Source organism: Typopeltis vanoorti, chromosome 20, assembly GCF_054136105.1.
Source record: "Typopeltis vanoorti isolate ZY-2024b chromosome 20, IOZ_Tvanoo_1.0, whole genome shotgun sequence".
Lineage (NCBI taxonomy): Eukaryota > Metazoa > Arthropoda > Arachnida > Uropygi > Thelyphonidae > Typopeltis > Typopeltis vanoorti.
In genome coordinates, this window is record NC_143568.1 from 109,090,621 (window position 1) to 109,111,288 (window position 20,668).

Here is a 20,668-nt window from a genome sequence, read left to right on the forward strand (position 1 = left end):
TGGTAATAATACCTTCCTATATTTCTGCAATGTTACATTGCCATCATCAGGGATCACAAAAAACAATGTGTATGCAGCATCTAACACTGGACAAATGCGGCTAAAGAAAAGCAACAGAAGTCAGGCCTAGAGTCCTAACCAGTGCCCCCTAGTGGGAAAAATTGGGTTGTCTTGGCCATTGGGATGACTATCTTAAAATGTATGCTTCCCAAATTTGGGGCAGTCTCCTGTACCCAAATTTGACGAGGTTTGGAAAGTTTTTCAGAACTGAGGCAGATTTGAGGAACAATTTTTCGTATTTGTTGCAGTGTAAGAGAGTAGCTTTCTTCCAGCATATCCTGTGGTGGGTGTCCAAAGCATGGTCAGCAAGTCATGGGTGGCTTTACTGGTGGAACTGGATGTAGTCCCCATATTCAGATATCTTGACATTGGCTGTCCTGCCTACAAGGGACCTGGTAGGTCTAGATGTGGATGGTCCTTGGTAGACCACATAAGAAACAGCAATTTCTTATGTGGTCTGTAACTGATGTAAGATCATATTTTCTTAGGATTTTTGTTAATTTTTCAGATGTACCCCAGATATATGGAATGATGATAGATTTTAAGTAATCTCTGCTTTGAAGGGGAGATAGCATTACATGGTTTTAATTTTTTTTTTTTTTTTTGAGGGTTGTATCCATTGGCTAAGAAAGGCAATGGCTACAATTCCCCCCCCCCCCCAAATACATATATATAAAAATTCATCTCATCTTCAGTTAGAGGACAAATTATGTATTAGCACGAGATCACAAGTCTGTGATTTTGCCCAAACATATTCCCTATTTAGATTTCATACACACAACATTGAAAAGAACATCAGTCATCTGTCTAATATTGAAGCTAATAGACTACATTTTGAAATAGCCGAATCTATGATGCCCAACCTTCAGAATAAAAACTCCGAATTCCCTAAAATTAAATACTAACATAGTTATCAGCAAAGCTGACAAATGTAATACCACTGGAGTCTTAAATGCCAAATCATACAATCAGAGAGTCTCAGCTTAATAATGATTCTACCAAAAGTCAGCTCAAAAAAGTCAACATTATTGGATGAAACAACATCCAATCAAGAAACCATCAAAAGACTGAAAACATACTATGCAGGACCTCCTAGAATATATGGTTCACCAAAATTACATAAAAGTACCTGTCCACTTACACCTATGGATTCTATAGGCAGTCCCACGTATAAAATATCAAGATTTCTGTCTAGCCGTCTATGTTTCCTCATTGGCCACTCACTTTCTTTGATAAAAAAATTCCACAGAATTTCAAAGAAGAATAAATGACATTAAACTGGCAGATAATGTTATCAAGTTTTGACATGTCTCACTCTTCACTAATATCCCTCATAAAGAGACAATAGAATTTTTAACTAAAAATTTCAATCGGACATAGTGGAATTATTCAAATTTGCAATTACATCATTTACGTCACATGGAAAAAACATATATATATATAAACAAGAGGAAGGAACAGCAATGGGCTCACCCTTATTACCTAACCTAGCAAATTTTTTTCTTGAACACCTAGAAGAAAGAATTTTCGCTCTTGACTCAAAACCAACAATTTAGCTACAGTACATTGATGACATCTTTGCAGTTCGGAGTCACACAGAACCAGAACCCTACTCATTTCTACTAAAAATCAACACCCTACACCCTTGTATCAAGTTTACACTAGAAACAGAATCATCAAAAGGAATTTCTTTTCTTGATGTACACATCTAGCATAAGCAAGATGGATCCATTTCCACTTCTGTCTACTGAAAACCAACCTTATTCAGGTTGTTATACCCACAATACATCAGCTCACCATCCATCTCAAAAATATGGCATCATACAATCTTTAGTATCCAGAGCACACAGATTTGTTTTTCTGAAGAATCTTTAAAACAAGTATTGGAAATTGTCAAAAAAAAAAAAAAAAAAAAAAAAAACCATCATCATCAAATTCCTGCCATGTACCCTCAAGGGGTGTACAGGATATGACAGTACTACATGAAAAAATTACATCATTACTAACTTCCTATCTACAATTTTCCTCCAAATCAGTCTGTTACTTGTCAAGACTCCAACATTATCAGATCTTATATCTCTATCGTCTAAGGCACTTTGTACCGTATCAATCCACCTATATCTTGGTCTTCCTCTGGGTCGTTTTCCTGCCAACCTGGCAGAGAACACTTGTTTTGCTAATCTTTCCTCTCCCATTCTATTTAAGTGACCATACCACCTGAGATTAGCTCTGCTAACGCATTCCTGGATGCTGACAATGTCAAGTTCTTTCCTAATATCCTCATTTTTAATATGATTTTGCCATTGATGCCATCTGTTCATGCCTCTAATCTTTCTCAGGACTCTCATATCTGCGGTCTCTAGTCTTTGGTCAAGTGTTTTACTTCTGACCCAGCTCTCAGATCCATAAGTTAAAACTGGTTTGAACACTGTCTTGTATACAGCTAATTTAGTGTTCCGACTAATTTCTTTCTTATTCCATATGAATTTATTCAATTGACTTCCCACGATACCAGCTTTGCTGATTCTGTTGTCTATTTCTATATTTAGTTTACCATCTTCAGTAAAAATTGTGCCTAAGTAGCTGAAATGTTTTACTTGTTCCACAGGTTCTCCATTCACAACACAGTTGACATTTTCAATGATTCTGCCTATTTTCATTGTCTTTGTCTTTTTATTGCTGACCTTCATACCATATCTATTACAACAGCTATTCAATTTAGTCAGGGAATCTTGCAGACTTGTAGCGGATTAAAAACCAGCCTTACTAAATGGATATAATTCAATAATAACCCAAAAAATAATCAACCCTGATTGTTTCATTTAGCAATTTTTCAAAGTAGTTACTCCATACATTAAGGATATCTTTTTCACCAGTTTTCGTGTCACTTTTATCATCTCTAATTCCTTTTCAGTGCTCTTTCCTCCACTTCTGAGCTTTTTCAACAACCTCAAGAATATTCTGCCATCTTCTTGATATTTATTTTCTATGTTCTTACCAAAGTCTTCCCATGACTTTTGTTTAGCTAGTTTTCCACAGTGTATACCACTATTTACAACAGAACAGGTTATTTTTTTGCAGTATTCACCATCTGTCAGCAACGGGAACAGAAATGTTATTGTTCAGTCAGATGATTTTTTTACTTAGAAAGAAGCATTCTAGGAGATATCAATGTTTTGACTGGGCAGTGTAGTATGTATGGCATAATATTCTATGCCATATTATGCAATATTCACCAGGATGAGATAAAATTCTGTTTATTTTTTGCTGTGAGAGATGTTTTAAATAGTTCCATCATCTTAATTCAATGCAGGGATGATTGGAGAGCAATCCTGGGCAGAGAAGGCCAACTCAAGACAGTTAACTCACATAAGGCTAATCTTTGTACTTTAGTTTCAATTGATTTTTTGGTCGTTCATCTATATGAGACTGGTGAAAAAGGAAAACTAATAGCCTTTGGCTATATGATGATATAAAAGAAGCTGAGGCTTTTTCTCTCTCTGTCATACTATCTATCTGTCTATTCTCTCTACTAATATTATCAGGGTCTCTCTTGTACCCCTATACTAACTACTCTAAGCCTATGATGAGCACCCCTTTACTTTTTCACCCCAATAAAGGTCGAAACTGGTCTGGGTAATGATACTTTCCATAATTCACAGCATTATACATGTCTGTAAGGATATGTGCTTTGCATTATGGGATACTAAGGTAAGTGATGTGAAGTCATTACTCTCTATATATGAGTTGCCACGTCGTGAAGTTACTTCACGTATAAACATTGCTTACACTTGGATAAAGAATTAAACCAAGAATAGAATATCTTGGCATCTTTAATTTACATCATAACCTTTGCCAGCAAAGGTTGGTCGACTGGTAGAGCCTCTGCTACTAATGGCTCATGCAAAAAGTTAAGCAAGTTTGAGCACGGTTAGTAGTTGGAAGGGATTCAATTGTTCGATGCTGTTGGCACACTCTCCCTCGATGAGTCTTTGGACTCCCTGGAGGTGTCACATAATAATAATAATAATAATCATTAACATCAAACATCAAGGATATGTGTATGAAGCAAATCTGAGGTGATATGGTTACTTACACAGAATGTCAAGAAAAGGTTAGTAAAATAGGTACGTCATGCCAGGAAAAAAAAGGTCAGAAGATAACAAAAATCTAAGTGGATTGATGCAATTAACAGCCTCAGAAGCACAAAATTAAAGATTTTATTTAAAAAAAAGTGACTAATTTGGGAGAAAACTTGAGAGAAAGGTAGTAGTAAAGTAAATTAATTAGGTTTGCATTTATTAAAATGTAAAATGTATACTTAATTAAAATTCACACTAACACAAGTTACAGCATTCTGTACACCACTACTTGAGATAGGTATATGTCAGGAAATGATCATAAATAAGAAACAGCTGAAAATGAAAAGCTTAACATTAACTAAGTGATAATATAAGAGAAGACCAAATGGGAATTAGGAGAGGGTGATCTACATTTGATGCAATCTATACTCTTTAAAAACTATCTTTGATGAGGGGAAAAAAAAACACTTCACTGCTACTTTATAGACTTTAAGCAAGCATTTGATTCAATAAGTCAAAAAAACAAGAGGAAAAAATACTCAGTATCATCCTCCAGTACTAATAGTTATTTTTTATCATGTAAAAAATACTATGGCAACAATAACATTTAGAGAAGATGAAATTTCTGAAATACCAGTTAAGAAAGAGATGTCATGCAGGGATTTTCACTTTCACCAAATTCGTTTAATTTTTACCTGGAGAAACTAATAAAAAAAGTCTACCCCCCCCCCCCCACAAAAGTAACTGTAATTGGACAAAATCTATATCATATAAAATAATCAGATGATACTAAAGCTAATAAGGAAGTATATGACTGAAAAGCTATATACAGCCAGAATTACACAGTGCAGATAAATTTTATTAAAACCAAAACAGTGGCAATAGGTAGAAACACATTTTCCCCAAATCACTTAAAAGCATATAGCTCAATGGTACACCCCACATTTCTTTATGGTGTAGAGATTTCATCATCATCAAATTCCTGCCATGTACCCTCGAGGGGTGTACAGGATATGATAGTACTACATGAAAAAAATTACATCATTACTAACTTCCTATCTACAATTTTCCTCCAAATCAGACTGTTACTTGTCAAGATTCCAACATTATCAGATCTTATATTTCTATCGTCTAAAGTACTTTGTACCGTATCAATCCACCTATATCTTGGTCTTCCTCTGGGTCTTTTTCCTGCCAACCTGGCAGAGAAAAGGTCTTTTTCCTGCCAACCTTGTTTCGCTAATCTTTTCTCGCCCATTCTGTTCAAGTGACCATACCACCTGAGATTAGCTCTGCTAACGCATTCCTGGATGCTGACAATGTCAAGTTCTTTCCTAATATCCTCGTTTTTAATATGATATTGCCATTGATGCCATCTGTTCACGCCTCTAATCTTTCTCAGAACTCTCATATCTGCGGTGTCTAGTCTTTGGTCAAGTGTTTTACTTCTGACCCAGCTCTCAGATCCATAAGTTAAAATTGGTTTGAACACAGTCTTGTATACAGCTAATTTAGTGTTCTGACTAATTTCTCTCTTATTCCATATGAATTTATTCAATTGACTTCCCACCATGCCAGCTTTGCTGATTCTGTTGTCTATTTCTATATTTAATTTACCATCTTCACTAAAAATCGTGCCTAAGTAGCTGAAATGTTTTACTTGTTCCACAGGTTTTCCATTCAATACACAGTTGATATTTTCAATGATTCTGCCTATTTTCATTGTCTTTGTCTTTTTAATGTTGACTTTCATACCATATCTATTACAACAGTTATTCAATTTAGTCAGAGAATCTTGCAGACTTGCAGTGAATTTATTTAGAAGTATAACATCATCTGCATAAAGTAGACAGCTGACATTAACATCTCCAATTTTGATATCATGTTTAATACCACTTTCCTTCATAATGTGATCCATATAAATAATGAATAACAGAGAGGATAATGTACATCCTTGTCTGATACCAGATTTAACATTAAACCATCTTCCTGTACTTGCTTCAATTCTAACTGCTGACTTACAACTCAAATAAAGACTAAGTATTGCTTGATATAATGCCCCATTGACACCATATAACTGTAGCGTATTGAATAGCTTCTCTCTTGGCACCTTGTCATATGCCTTTTCCAAATCGATAAAACTTAAATACAGATCTTTGTTATATTCCCATGTTTTCTCGACTATTTGTTGTAAAGTGAAGATCTGATCCTGACAGCCTCTATTTGGCCTGAATCCAGCTTGTTCTTCCACAATTCTTCTCAACCATTTCTCAAGTATACTTGCATAGATTTTGCCATCAACACTCAGTAGGGAAATACCTCTGTAATTCTCACATTCAGTTTTATTTCTCTTTTTATATATATAGGTACTATGAGAGCTCTACTCCAATCATCGGGAATTCGTCCCTCTGTCCAGGCTTTCTGAACTATGCAGTGCAGTTACTGTAAGAATTTTATACCGTCATAATTCAGCATTTCTGGTCGAATATCATCTACTCCTGCTGCCTTTCCACATTTCAAGCCTTTGATGGCTTTTTCTACTTCAAGTATGGATATGTATTCCTGCCTGCATGCCGGTCAAGTGTTTTTTACCACTGTGCTGTCATCACTGCACTGCTTGTTTCGTTTAGCAATTTTTCAAAGTAATCACTCCATACTTCAAGGATATCTTTTTTTCGCCCATTTTCATGTCACCTTCATCATCTCTAACCCCTTTTACAGCACTCTTTCCTCCATTTCTAAGCTTCTTCAACAACATCCAGAATATCTTACCACCTTCTTGATATTTATTTTCTATGTTCTTGCCGAAGTCCTCCCATAACATTTGTTTAGCTAGTTTTACACAGTGTTTCGCTTTCTTACATTTGTCTCTGTATTCTCTAAGAGCACAACCTGACTTATTTGCCAGGAACTTTTGATATGCTTTCTTCTTTTCCTTCACTGCCTCTTCCTGTGTCCACCATGGAGTTCTAATTTTTCTATCCTTGCAGACAACTTCACCATATGCCTCTCTAGCTGAATCAATCAGGGCTTTCTTCAAGGCTTGCCACTGAATCTCCAAGGTTTGATTCCTGTTCTCAAACTCTTTCATTTTTTCTTCAATAATCTTTGTGTATTTTAGTCTACAGTTCACACCTGAGAGCTGCTCAACTTTTATTCGCTTTAAAACTTTCTTACTTGCTATTCTTTTCAATATGAAATTCAATTTTATTCTGCTCAAGACTAAATAGTGATCACTTGCAATTTCAAATCCTCTGTACACTCTGGCATCCTGCACCAGGGAGAAAACATCACTATCAACAATAACATAGTCAATGAGACTTTTCTTATTCCTTGCCTCTTCTCTCCACCTGAATTTGTGCACATTTTTATGTTGGAACATGGTGTTAGTAATAACCAGTCCATGTCCTGAGCAGAAATCCAACAGATATTTGCCATCGTTATTAGCTTTGCTCTTTGCTCCAAAATTTCCCAAAATATTTCTGCATGTCTCACAATCATTTCCTACTCTGCTATTTAGATCCCCAACAAGGACCAACTTTTCCTTTTTCATTGTGTCAGTTGCTTTTTCTAAGGCCTCGAAAAATTCCTCCACTTCTGCCTTAGTAGAACCTTCTGTGAGACCATAGGGGCAAATAAGTCTCATTGTCCAGTTCTCCATTCTCATATTTGCCCACATTACTCTACTTGAGATTGCCTGCATTCAAGAAGATTAGCCTCATATTTTGTGTTGAATACTATGGCTACTCCTTCTTTTTCTTGATTGTCATTGCCTGAATATAACATTTTGTATTTATTGCTCAGAAAAATCTCACCATTTTTTGTCTTTTTTGTTTCAGTCACCCCTATTATGTCGATCTGGTACTTATCTAATTCCTCAGCTAGCTCCATTTCTTTGTCATTAAGGATTCTTATGTTGATAGTACCAATCTTTAACTCTGGTGATATTGAGTTGGTTGTGCTTTCAGATTTGTTCCAGTAGCTGACTTTTTGCTGTTTGCCCTGGTTCCCTGGCAAAAATAACGGGGGCCTGGTTTAACTAGGTGATGCCCCAGCCGGCATGTTTTTTTGTCATGTTGTACCATCATTTTGTATATTGGTTTAAGCCAATAAGAATACAATTTGGTCGGCTAAATCCCAAAATGCCAGCCCATCCTTGTTCGTTCAGTATCCAAGTAGATACCCAACGGGATGCACTACAAGGTGAGGATTGGACATTAGGTCAGAAGCCCTGGTCGGTTCTCTGCATTCCTTTGAAGGCTATGTGGAGGTCTCCTCTCAGTTATACAGCTTTAGGCTATTAAATAGATAGAAAGAAAAACAGAGACTAATAGGCTCTGAAAAGAAGTGTCTCAGGAAAACAAAACTGCATGGACTAAAATGAAAACGAAACATTGGGAAATTAAAGTTATTACTATTACCAAGGTAGCAGTCTCCATTATTTTACGAAAATGGGAACAGTCACAGTGGTATGGCCATGTGTACTGAATGTGTACCAAAAGATTTCTTTCTCCAAAACGGAAGATTGGAAGATACTTCTAGGAAGATCTAGGAAATGGATAGAAAACATCAACAGATATGATGATCTGAATGCTTAGAAATTTAATAACTTGGCTGTATATAAAATGAACTTGAAAGCTACTGTTCATGACAGACTGAACCTCTCTCTGGCAAATGGATTCTTTTTTAAAAAAATCCACAACTTATTATTAGTTAAGGTCAACAAGAAAACACATCTATAAAACTGTGTAAACTCAAAGTGAGTTTATAACATTTAACATGACCATGTTATATGGAAGATGCCATATAACATGGTTTTGAATACCACAATCAAGTATTAGTATAAGTAAAATCTATATATCATAAGTGAAATAATAACTTTTTGTTTCTATAATAAATAAAATGACAGCAAAATTAAACATACCTGAAACAAAAGCACTTTGTTTTACTTGCAGGATCACAAAAATTCCACTGACCTATCAAATCTTCATTAACTTCTTTAGAGTCATCTGTTTGTTCTTGACTACTGGGAATGGTTAAAACTTGTAAAATAGAGTGCTTGATTCTAGATGAAACTGTAGGAGGAGGATGATGGATTGTGAAAGTGGCATTAGAATACTGGGAGTTTGTATCTGCTGACACTGATACATTACTAGTTAATTTTGTATGACTGCATACCACATTGGAGGAATCACATGGGGAGCTAGGAGGAGTTAAAACATTTCCTGGAATAAGTGATTTAAAGGACGGCTGGGTGTTCGTCAAAGTGGTTAAAGAAGCAGGAAAAAGTGTATATTGATGATTACTATTTAACGTCCTATAGAGTTGTGCTTCATCACTCTCAGTTACAAATACATACACAGAGGGATAACACAACTTAACTCCTCCTAAAAAAAAAAAAAAACTAAGTAAATAGAAACATAAAGAAAACAGAGTATTATGTAAAAATCTATTTTATATAACCTAAAAATAAATGCATACATTTTGCTATTAAAATAAACTTATCAAAAGCGTTAATCCATATTTTTAAAACAAAAACTTAAAAAGAACTACAAGGGTGTTCTGAAAAGTTATGATAATCACCATGAAGGTACACTGAGGAATAACCATGTAACTTACACATTATTATACATATTCCCCATGAAGTGTTATACACTTGTTACAACGCTGCTGCATCATTTGCAATCCTCTGAGAAAAAAGTTGGGTTTCATGAGCAGTGTGAGCAAGTGTCCTGTAAAAAGCAACACGGCTCTACTCAGTTTACGGCAGCATTTTCCCTTCTTTACCTTCTTCAATTCCTTCAGCACTGTTGAATAAATTGCTGCTGTAACAGTTTCATCTTTTTTGAGATACTTGGTAAAGATTACACCATCCATATCCCAAAATACAAACTTTCTCTGCTGACTTTTGGTTTTGGAACTTCTTTAGCAATGGAGAACATTTGTGTCTCCACTCCCATTGAATTTTGTTTGGTCTCTGGGTCATAGTGATGAAGCCATGTTTCATCAACAGTCACAATACAAGCCAAAAAATTTGCACCTGATCTCTAAAAATGATCTAAAATCCCTTGATATGACAGCACACGTTCTCTCTTTTGGTCAGCATTCAAACATTTGAGGACCTACTTCACTAAGAGCTTCTGCATGTCAGATGTTGGTGATAAAGAACCCCAATTCATTCCTTGAATATCCCCCAGAGTCTTTGCAATGTTTTTGGCTGGTATCTGTCTATCCTCAAGGATCATGACATGCACTGCATCAATGTTTTCAGGTGCAATCGCAATGGAAGATCTTCCTGACCTGGGGGGGGGGGGGGGAATCTGTTGTTTCAGGATGCCCAGTTTTATACTTGGCCACCCATCTGGCAACTGTTCAGTATGCTGGAGCACAGTCCCCTAAAATCTCACACAAAGTTTGGTTAATCTCAGTTGCGGATTTTTCTTGCAGCATGAAAAACTTGATGATCTGTGTCTTCGAATTTCTTCAAAACTCTGACTTCTCATATATCCTAAAAGAAAAAGAACAAATTATTAGTTTGATGAAACATGGGAATTAAAGGGTTTTAAGATATGTTATTTTTTTGAGGTTATGTCAGTTGCTTTAATATAATTTTTTTTTTGTTTGTTATAGGTGTTTATCAGCACTTTTCAGTCCCCTCTTGTAGAAACTTCTCGTGATCGGATATCTACTGAATGGGGAACCATACAATGAGACTTATTTGTGCCTGTGGTCACACAAAAGTTTTACTAAGGAAGAAGTGGAGGAATTTTTTTGAGGCATTAGAAAAGACAGTTGACACAAAGAAAAAGTTGGCCTTTGTTGGAGATCTCAACAGCAGAGTAGGAAATGATTACCAGATGTATAGAAATGTTTTGGAAATTTTTGGAGAAAAGAGAAAAGTACATAATGATGATACGTATCTGCTGGATTTCTTTTCAGGAAAAGAAATTCAAAACAAAAATGTTTTGTTTTGGATTTCTTTTTAAACAAAAAATAAAAGTCTCACTGACAATATTATTGTGGGTAGTGATGATTTCACACTGGTTCAGGACAATAGTATACAGAGGATTTGAAATTGGAAGTGATCACCATTTAAGCAGCATAAAATTGAATTTTATATTGAAAACAAGAACTGAATCTCGGATATTCAGTGGAAAAACCCTGCAGAAAACATTGACTGACTCAGCAAGAGAAGTTAGAAAAATCAAAATTCCATGGTGGACTCTGAAAGTTAAAGAGGCAGTCAAAGAAAGCATATTGAAAGTTCCTGGCAAGTAATTCAGCTTGTGCTCTCAGAAAATATAGTGAGAAAGCAAAGCACTGTAAAACTAACTAGACAAAAGTCACAGGAAGACTTTGGTAAAAGCACAGAAAACAAATAACAGGAAGGTGGCCAAATATTCAGCAGGCTACTGAAAAAGCTTAGAAATGGAGGGAGTACTGTAAAAGGAATCAGAGAGGATAAAGGTTATATGAAAACTGAAGATAAAAATATTCTAGATGTTAGGAGTAAATGCTATGAAAGATTGCTGAAACAAGAGGTGACAGCATCCTGGTAGTAACTGAATTTTTAAACCTGTTCCCGACTGCATGAATCATTAACTATTTAAGTCTAAAGGACTAATTATCCACGAACAGTTCCTATTTTGTAATGAACCAACCATATTGCATATTTACATTAATCAACTTCATTTTCCTATAATGTATTATGCCTAATGGTTTATTATAGCCAAGTAATTAGATTCTTTTAATGGAATTTTTAGTAGGATAAGACAGAGTTATGAATTCATGTTAAGTTTTTTAAATTTGTGTTATCCTCGCTAAGACCACCTAGTCTTTTTTTTGAAAAGGGCCACACGCACACAGTTGACCCTAATTTAATATCACTAATTCGACTGGAAAAAGTGACATTAAGCAAAATACACGTTCAATGGAATTTTAGGTAATCCATTTCGAGACTCAGAAGCAAAAATTTATTGCCACCAAAGCTATTAATTTCAGGCTTTGTAAATGGTTTTAAGTTCATAATTAATGTTTCATACATATTAATTAACATGTATTACACATACAAACTGAATAATAAACAAATAACAATAAAAAAGCTCTATTTATCTTGGTATTGTACATGCTAAGGTTGAGGTGATGGAGAGAAGGATTAGTGTTGGGAAGAAGAAGAGTCGTCTTCCACAAGTGTCAGGGAGCTCTTCTACACACTATACCTCTTCTTATACAGGAGGAATCTCTGGAGGTGATGATACTTCCTTCTGTTGAGGATGAAGGAGAATCTCTTGCCAGAGGTTTGAAGAAATTGTGTAGGATGTTGTGTTTTTTTCCCCTTCTCATTCAACAGCTTTTTAAAATAGGCCACAGTGCTGTCTTCAGAGGAGCAATCTCCTTAACTCCTTCCCAACATTCCAGGAAATCTTTTATTTGTGCAGTAGAGACAGTCTCTTACTCTTCCTCTGGCTCCTCTTCACAACTGTCAGATTCAGATTCCTTTGCCATCTCTTGGAGATCTGTTGCATTTAACTCTCTCTCTCTATCTCTCCTATGCTCATCCTGCACATCATCAGCATCGACTTTCAATCTCACTGCCAGTGCAAGGTGGAGAATTTTGGCTTCTTGGTTGCTTTGTTCCTCAAAATCATGGCTCACAGAGGGCCATAATTTTTTCTTCCACAAAGAGTTCATACTGGTTGCGGTTACCGCTTTCCATGCCTTTACAACAATTTTAACAGCCTCAAGGATGTTGTACTCCTTCCAATATTCACTGAGGGCAGAGGCATTCAGAGCTGATGTGTGATCTTGAAGTAGCAATTATCTGCTGGACCATGGGCTGGAGGAGAGGAGCGGTGTTAGGTGAGAAGAAAGGAAATGTTGATAAAAGGAATCCTCACACCGATGAGGGATGCCAGTTCAGTGTCATGAGCAGAGGCATTGACCAATAATAGTAATACTTTGAGAGGGAATGTGTTGGATTTGAGGTAGTTCTGCACAGTTGGACAGAAAACTTCTGCCATCCAATCATTGAAGTGTTGTCTGGTAACCCATGCTCTTTTGTTGCTCTTGATTTTAAGGTCTCCAGAGATATTCCCACAACAGAGCAGAGTGAAACGGTCCTTCATGGGCATTGTAGATGAAACAGAAGATATTAGTTTTTATCTACAATGAAGACCTGCTGTGGAAGAAAGCTCTCCTCTTCTTCAAGTTCTGCAAACTCCTCTGTTGCTTCTTGGTTGGCAATGGCAGCTTCCCCATGCCTCACAACACTTTTAATACCAGACCTCTTTTTGAACCTTTCGAACTAGCCATAAGAGGCAGTAAACTCAGTGTATCAAGCATTTGATGAAGGTGATTCACTAACTAGTTCATTAGGTTCAATTGTCTTTTCACAAATAAAGATCTGAGAAACACAATTACCTCTCATTTGGTTTTCTGTAATCCACATTTCTAGCATACTTTCCGTTTCAACAATTGTTTCTCTCCCTTTAAAAAGTCTAGTTGAGGAATCTGTCACTTTCATTTTTTCCAAACCTCTTTATTCTTAATTATTGCATTTGCAGTGGTCCTAGCCATGCTACATTTTTCACAAATTAACTTAACACTTAACCCCTTGAATATGATCTTTTTTTATTGCTTGTTATGTGGCTAAACTGACCTTTCATGATGCTTTACCTGCAGAACGAGCTTCAGAAGACTGAGATCTCTTAGCATCAATGGGTTTAATTTTATGAGTTGCTCTTAATGACATAAAATTAAATGCACTTACAGCGCAATAAACATGAGTCACACGATACTACTCCTGCCACCCAAAAATTATAAAAATGAAATCAGAGGTCACAAACAATCAACAACATGCCTGGAGAACAACTGACTGGACAGCACTGTTCCATGCCTACCTCAATCAGTCATCATACAGGTCTCAAAGGAGCATCACGTGAGTGATGTGTGATGGTAAACAAAGTAGGTGACGAAGAACGAAAGCATGTAGGCCAATGGAAGCTTTGATGCTAAATGAGGTTCAATTGTATGTGTACACACACACACACACACACACAGCTGAAAGTTCTTCTTTCTGAAGAACTTAACTATGAACTCAACCTCCTAACTACATTTGAACTAAATGGCTACTTAATGAAGAATATCGCATTTTTAAAGGGAACTTTCTATTCCTTACATCAGCTCTGTCACAACAAAACTGGCGAAGATTCTAAAAAAATATAACACACGGATTTTCTTCATGACACTACCAAAGCTACATTCTCTTTTAAGTCGACCGAAGACTAGACATAACAATCTCTAATATCCCGGCGTCTACCAGACTTTCTGAAATTTTGGTAAACCATACTTTGGCCAGACAGAAAAATCAATTGAACTCCGCATAGAGGAACAGCAAAGAGATATAAATTACAAGAGAACACGAGCCAGTGCTTTATCTAGTCATGTTTTGTTTTCCACAAATTCCAATGAAGAAGGGCTCCCAGATCCAGTTCTCTGGGAAAAGTCAAATAACATTCATCGTTGTTACAATGAATGTTATAAATAGAAAGGAAAATAATAGAATCAAAAGAAATAATCCTTAACCCTGTACATATCAACCTTATGCACCTTAATTACAACTTGTCAGATTGTCACTGTTCTGCTATCCAATATTGGCGTACTCGAGATCTTAAATGCACGCATATGCCTAATAATACAGTTAGAGAGAGTTAATTTTTAAACTCATCAAGGCTTGAACCTTAACAGTTATTTGCTAACGCTTTTTTGTGCTGTAGAGCCAGTTCCTGTATGGTTATCTTGCTGGTTATTTCTAGGTTTTTTGAACCTGAAGAAGTCTGTGAAAGACGAAACTAGTCGTGTGAATAAAATCTGCTTTTATTTTTTAATTCCCAGTGTTCTAGTCATTAAATACTAATAAAATGTACTCAAACCAAGTAAATCAATGTATGTATGTGTGTGTGTGTATATACACGAGGTGGTATCAAAAAGTTGAGACTAGGTTTGTAACACACCAACGGATGGCAGCACAAGGCTGCATGCACAGTCACAGAGAGCACCTACCTTCAATAAGTCAGTGTGCCAAAAGACGTCATCCTGTGTACATCGGGAGCTATGCAACAGATGCTAATCTGACCACCTGCGTTACCACATCAGCGATTTCATCATGGACAACAAGTTAGAACAAAGAACAGATGTGAAATTCTGCATGAAACTGGGCAAATCTGTCACAGGATCATTACCAGTGATGAAACTTGGGTGTATGGGTACGACCCTGAGACGAAGCAACAGTCTTCACAGTGGAAGAGCCCATCATCTCCACAACCGAAAAAGGCGAGGGAGGTCTGCAGCTTGACCAAGTGTATGCTCATCGTCTTTTTCGACATTCGTGGCATTGTGCATAGAGAATTCGTCATCAGGGGCCAGACCGTCAATAGCGGGTTCTACTGCCAGGTTTTAAGGTGTCTGATGGAAGACATTCGGTGAAAGCGACCGGATCTGTGGCGCGCAAAAAACTGGATGCTCCACGACGACAATGCACCCTTTCACCGAGATCTCCCCACACGTGCGTTTCTTGCCAGAAACAACATGATCTCACTTCCGCACCCACCCTACTTGCCAGATTTGGCTCCTGCAGACTTCGCCCTCTTCCCGAAAATGAAGATCCAGCTCAAAGATCACCGTTTTGGCACCATTGCGAAATCCAGAGCAAATCGCAGAAGGCGCTTGACATGCTTCAAAAATAAAACTTTCAGGACACATTCAAGAAGTGGCAGGAACACTGGAAGCGCTGTATTGCTTTGCAAGGGGACTATTTTGAAGGTTATAGTGTGTAAACGTAGATAAATAAAGTAATTTCTCATAAACAGAGCTAGTCTCGAAAGTTTTTGATACCACCTCGTATATCATAAATTAATCATGGTAGACATTGGATTATTTCTTTATATTTTTTATTACTAAACAAAAGACTTACAGTGAAAGCTTACTTTATCTATTTTTCAAAGAAAAAAATAAGCTAAATAACACTGACGGTTAATGTGAAAATGAAAGGGAAGGTCCATTATCGAAGAGATTTTTTTTGACACGATATCTAACATTCACCTGATTCAGAAAGTTTTTGACAAGAATTATTGGATAAACAGATGATATAAATTAGCATGTGAGGGCTTTGTGCACTTGATTTATAATACAATTTGAATTATCAAATGGGACAATTAATTAACATTTGTGCAGTAATATGTATGCTAGTCATTATTTATTCATTTTTTAAAATGAAAATCTCATTCACGAGAAGTTAGAAACTTACGGTATTACATACTGCGAGTACACTACAAGTTATATTATCTGAGAACCTTACTCTAGGATTAAACCATGGGAGTCCCCCCCCACACACACCCAATGCCTCTTCAATAAGGAGGATATGGTTTCACAATGAAAATTATTTTACCACCTAAAGACATTCACAAACATCCATAATATCATGAAAGCAGAATGCCAAGCAATCAAATGTAAAAAATGCACCTAATTAATTCAAAATAAAAGTCCAATATTAAAACTAAGATTGACAGCAACTGCTACAGTATATGAAACATTCAATTCAGAAATCGCATATAAACAGAAAACCACTTACCTACAAGTACTTCTAGTGCACCTGGCAGTTCATCACTTCCAACAGTAATATGGTCCCTAGTAGGCAGTGGATAAAACTGGTTCCATTCATTTAATATCCTCTGGGTAACAGGATCACTTTCCTTATATCCTTGCCCATTTACTACACCAGCCAAACCATATGGTCCCAAAATAACTATATATTAAATATCAAAAACAGTAAGAATTATAATAGCAATTTTACAAAACAAATGAGAACTGACTCACTAAACTTTGGGAAGTACAAATAGGTTCATTTAAAAAAAAACATTCACATATTTCTTTCATTTATTTAAAAGGAATTTCTAATGATATAAAATTAGTTTCATTATATTGGTCGATTATAGAGCCTCTGCTACTAATGGCTCACAAAAAGTTAAGCAAGTTTGAGCACAGTTAGTGGTTGGAAGGGATTCAATTTTTTAATGCTGTTGGAACACTCTCCCTCAATAAGTCTTTGGAATCCCTGGAGGTGTCACATAATAATATATTAATGTAATGACACTTAAATATTCTGGATAGTAATATTTGATTGGAAAAACCCAAGTTCAATTCTCGTTGTGACGGGAGGAATCCTAATATGGTTTTTTCATCCCACATACAGACAAATTGGCCTTCAAAAGATACGCAATTTATAGGCAAAAAATATAGTTGTGGTAGGAAGTAGGCACTGGTGTAGATGATGATGGTAGTGGCAATTTGGCATAGTTAGTGGATTAAGTGGTGGACACAGAGAGTTGTAGAGTAGGTGCCTTCTCTCGATGAGTCTTTGAACTCCTTGGAGGTGTCATCACGAAATAATAATAATAATGAATGGGTAAAAACTTCAACTGATATCTTTACTAGTCTACAACAACTGGGGTCTAAAGCAGACTGAAAATATTCTCAAAACAACTGGGACAGAACACATGATTTACAGACTAAAAGGTAAATCTTAAAAATGCTGATGGAACTGATGCTCAGGAACACTATTCTGTATGTGTGTCCAGAAATTCAGTCTATGGCAATTAAATGCTCTGCTTGCCTACCAATTATTTGACTTATCAGTAACTCTGGATATATATCCTAGCCAACAGGGATTAAAACATCAGACTAGAATAAACTATCTAGGTATGAGGCAATGCAGGCAGGATTTGAAGAGTGACATCCACATCCTTCTGAGGAAGAATCAAGCCTCTGTTGTATTCTGACAGTCAATAGATGACTTTCACTGCTACATGTAATAGAAACATCTTGAGTATTAGAGACACAAAGTGGTCAGATATCCTGTTTGTGTTCCAGAAATATGAAAGAGCAAACACCAGTTTGTAATAGCAACATCTTGCATACTGGCTACATGAAGTGACCAAATATCCTGTTTGGACTCAAGAAATTGGAAGGAGTAAACTAGATCTCAATCTTCCAGGGCACAATTTGCAGAGAAGCTGGGCAAAATTCTTTATGGAATATTTCATGTTAACTTAAACAACAACCATGAAAAGTCATGCAAAGAGAAATAGATTACATGTGGACAAAGGCAAATACCAGAAAACTTCCACGGCCAGGACCACTCAGCAAATACAAGTGGTCTCAGTTCCAATTTTAATGATGTTTATTTTCATCTTTGGTTTGGTGGAGATGTTTTGGTAGACCAAACCATCATCATCATCATAATGCTACATACAGATATAAACCATATTCCAACACCTACTTAGCCTTATTCCAGGATCCCACAGGGCATACACATAATAAAACTAATGACAAAAACAGTTACCTAATTGGCTAGAAGAATTTAAATCTTTATCATTGAAACATCCATTAGTCCCATGAATTTATGGAACTCCAAAAATACACAAAAAAGATATTATGGCCAACTGTAGACAGGAGAGATTCCCCAACTTAAAACTTGGGAAAGTATCTGTCAAACCTGGTCCAACACATAGGAAAGACAGAATCGTATGTGAAGAAACAAGCTTGTATTGAAAAGGTTAAAGATTTAAACATGGAGCCTTCAGAAATCCTAGCAAGTTTAGATGTACAGGAATACCTTGTATAGCGCAGTCAATTGGTTCCAAGAAGCATCCGCGCTATGCAAAACGCGTTGTTTGAGGTCTATTTATAAAGGTTTTCAATTTAATTTGTTTATTACAAAATTTAGGATAATGAAAATGTTATTTTTATTAACTAAATACAAATAAAATCCTTTTAAACTGATATAAAAGTTGTAGAAAACAAAACAAATATTGCTTCAATTTTAGCATACAGTAATTTACTTTTTACTAAAGTAGTCTTTTGGTGTTAGTTGAACCATCCTTGTCTTCTCTGTCTCTTCAAGTACTAGATCTCTGTAGCATTTGATGGCATTATTGAGACTTTGTCTCACTTTGATGCTGCTTCTTTCCAAATTCAGGTCGGCATTTATGAGAAAGTCAGAAGCTTCGTCGATTTTTCTCACAAAAGTTGAAAGGTCAGAAAAGGAAAATTCTTCAACTATGACATCAGTGGGGTCATCTTTGTCTTCTTCTGCTTCATAGGCTCATTGTTGTTCCAACTCCAAAAGGGTTTCATCATCCAGATCATTTGAATGAGAATCAATACATTCGTTCACATTTTTACAATCGAAACTTGTAAAACCAAGATCTTTGCCAGTCTGCACAATTTCTGTTGAGATTTCCTCTTTCTGTGTTGCAAAGGCAACAAAGTCCTTTGAACAATGCGGCAGGATATTATGCCATACGGCTCTCATGTTGCTTTGAGTCACCTCTTGCCAAGATTCATAAATATTTTGAATGGCATTTTTCATGTTAAATTTCTTCCAAAATTCACTCAAAGTCCAAGAATCTTCTTCTGCTGCAGCTTTAATAGCGTGAGCAAAAGTTTGTCTTAAATAGTAAGCCTTGAAAGTGGAGATAACGCCTTGATCCATCGGCTGCAGAATTGATGTTGTGTTTGAAGGGGAAAAAATGAATCTTGACATTTTCATCTAAGTCAGTCAATAGAGTTGGATGGTCTGGCGCATTGTCTAATAAAAGAAAAATTTTGAAAGGAATATCATTCTTTTTACAATAGCTTTTAACTTCAGGGCAAAAACAAGTTTTAAACCAGTCTTCGAAAATGGAACGAGTCACCCACGCTTTTTTATTCGACGCCAATGAACAGGTAAATTGTTCTTTGTAAAGCCTTTAAGAACTCTTGGGTTTTCCGCTCTGTACACTAACAGTGGCTTCAATTTTAAATCACCTGATGCATTACCTCTTAGTAAAAGTGTCAATCGGTCTTTTGACACTTTATACCCAGCTTGTGTTTTTTCCTTCTCTGCTAGAAATGTGCGCGATGGCATTCTTTTTCAGAACAAGCCAGTCTCGTCAGCGTTAAAAATTTGATCACCTGTGTATCCTTCCTTCTCAATAAGCTCCTTCAATTCATTGGAAAATAATTCTGCAGTTTTAGTGTCAGCACTTGCACTTTCACCTTGGATTCTTACGTTATGGAATCCCATACGCTTTTTGAAACTGTAGAACCACCCGTGACTTGCTATAAAAGTTTCACTGGTTGTACCTCCTTCATTTTCGCTTTCATTTTGTCATATAGACTTGTTACTTTTGCCTGGATTATCATTTGATTCAAAGGAATCTTTTTCTGATTACAATCTTCAATCCAGATCATTAGAAGGCATTCCATATTTTGCATGGTAGAAGATTGATTTCTGGTGATCACTTTTGACATATAAGAAGCGGTTCTCATTCCATGTTGTTTAATCTTTTTGAATTCTCACGTGCTATTTTAGCAAACGAAGCGCCATTCTTGTGACACTTTATAATTTCAAGTTTCTTCTCTAATGTCAACCACTTGCGTTTTTTTGTTAATCCAACAGTGTCTTCTTTGTTTTGTCTCTTTCCACT

At 36.2% G+C, this 20,668-nt stretch overlaps 1 protein-coding gene across 1 annotated transcript in view; it reads right to left on the reverse strand.

The window, feature by feature from the left end:
- Positions 1 to 20,668, reverse strand: part of LOC150095783 (mediator of RNA polymerase II transcription subunit 13-like) — a 237,279-nt gene that overhangs the window by 126,240 nt on the left and 90,371 nt on the right. Inside the window, exons 6-7 of the mRNA XM_090409956.1 lie at positions 16,771 to 16,944; positions 9,067 to 9,529 (exon numbers count right to left, since the gene is read on the reverse strand). Coding sequence (XP_090266082.1) covers positions 9,067 to 9,529; positions 16,771 to 16,944 — 637 coding nt within the window. The remainder of the gene's footprint in view (positions 1 to 9,066; positions 9,530 to 16,770; positions 16,945 to 20,668) is intronic.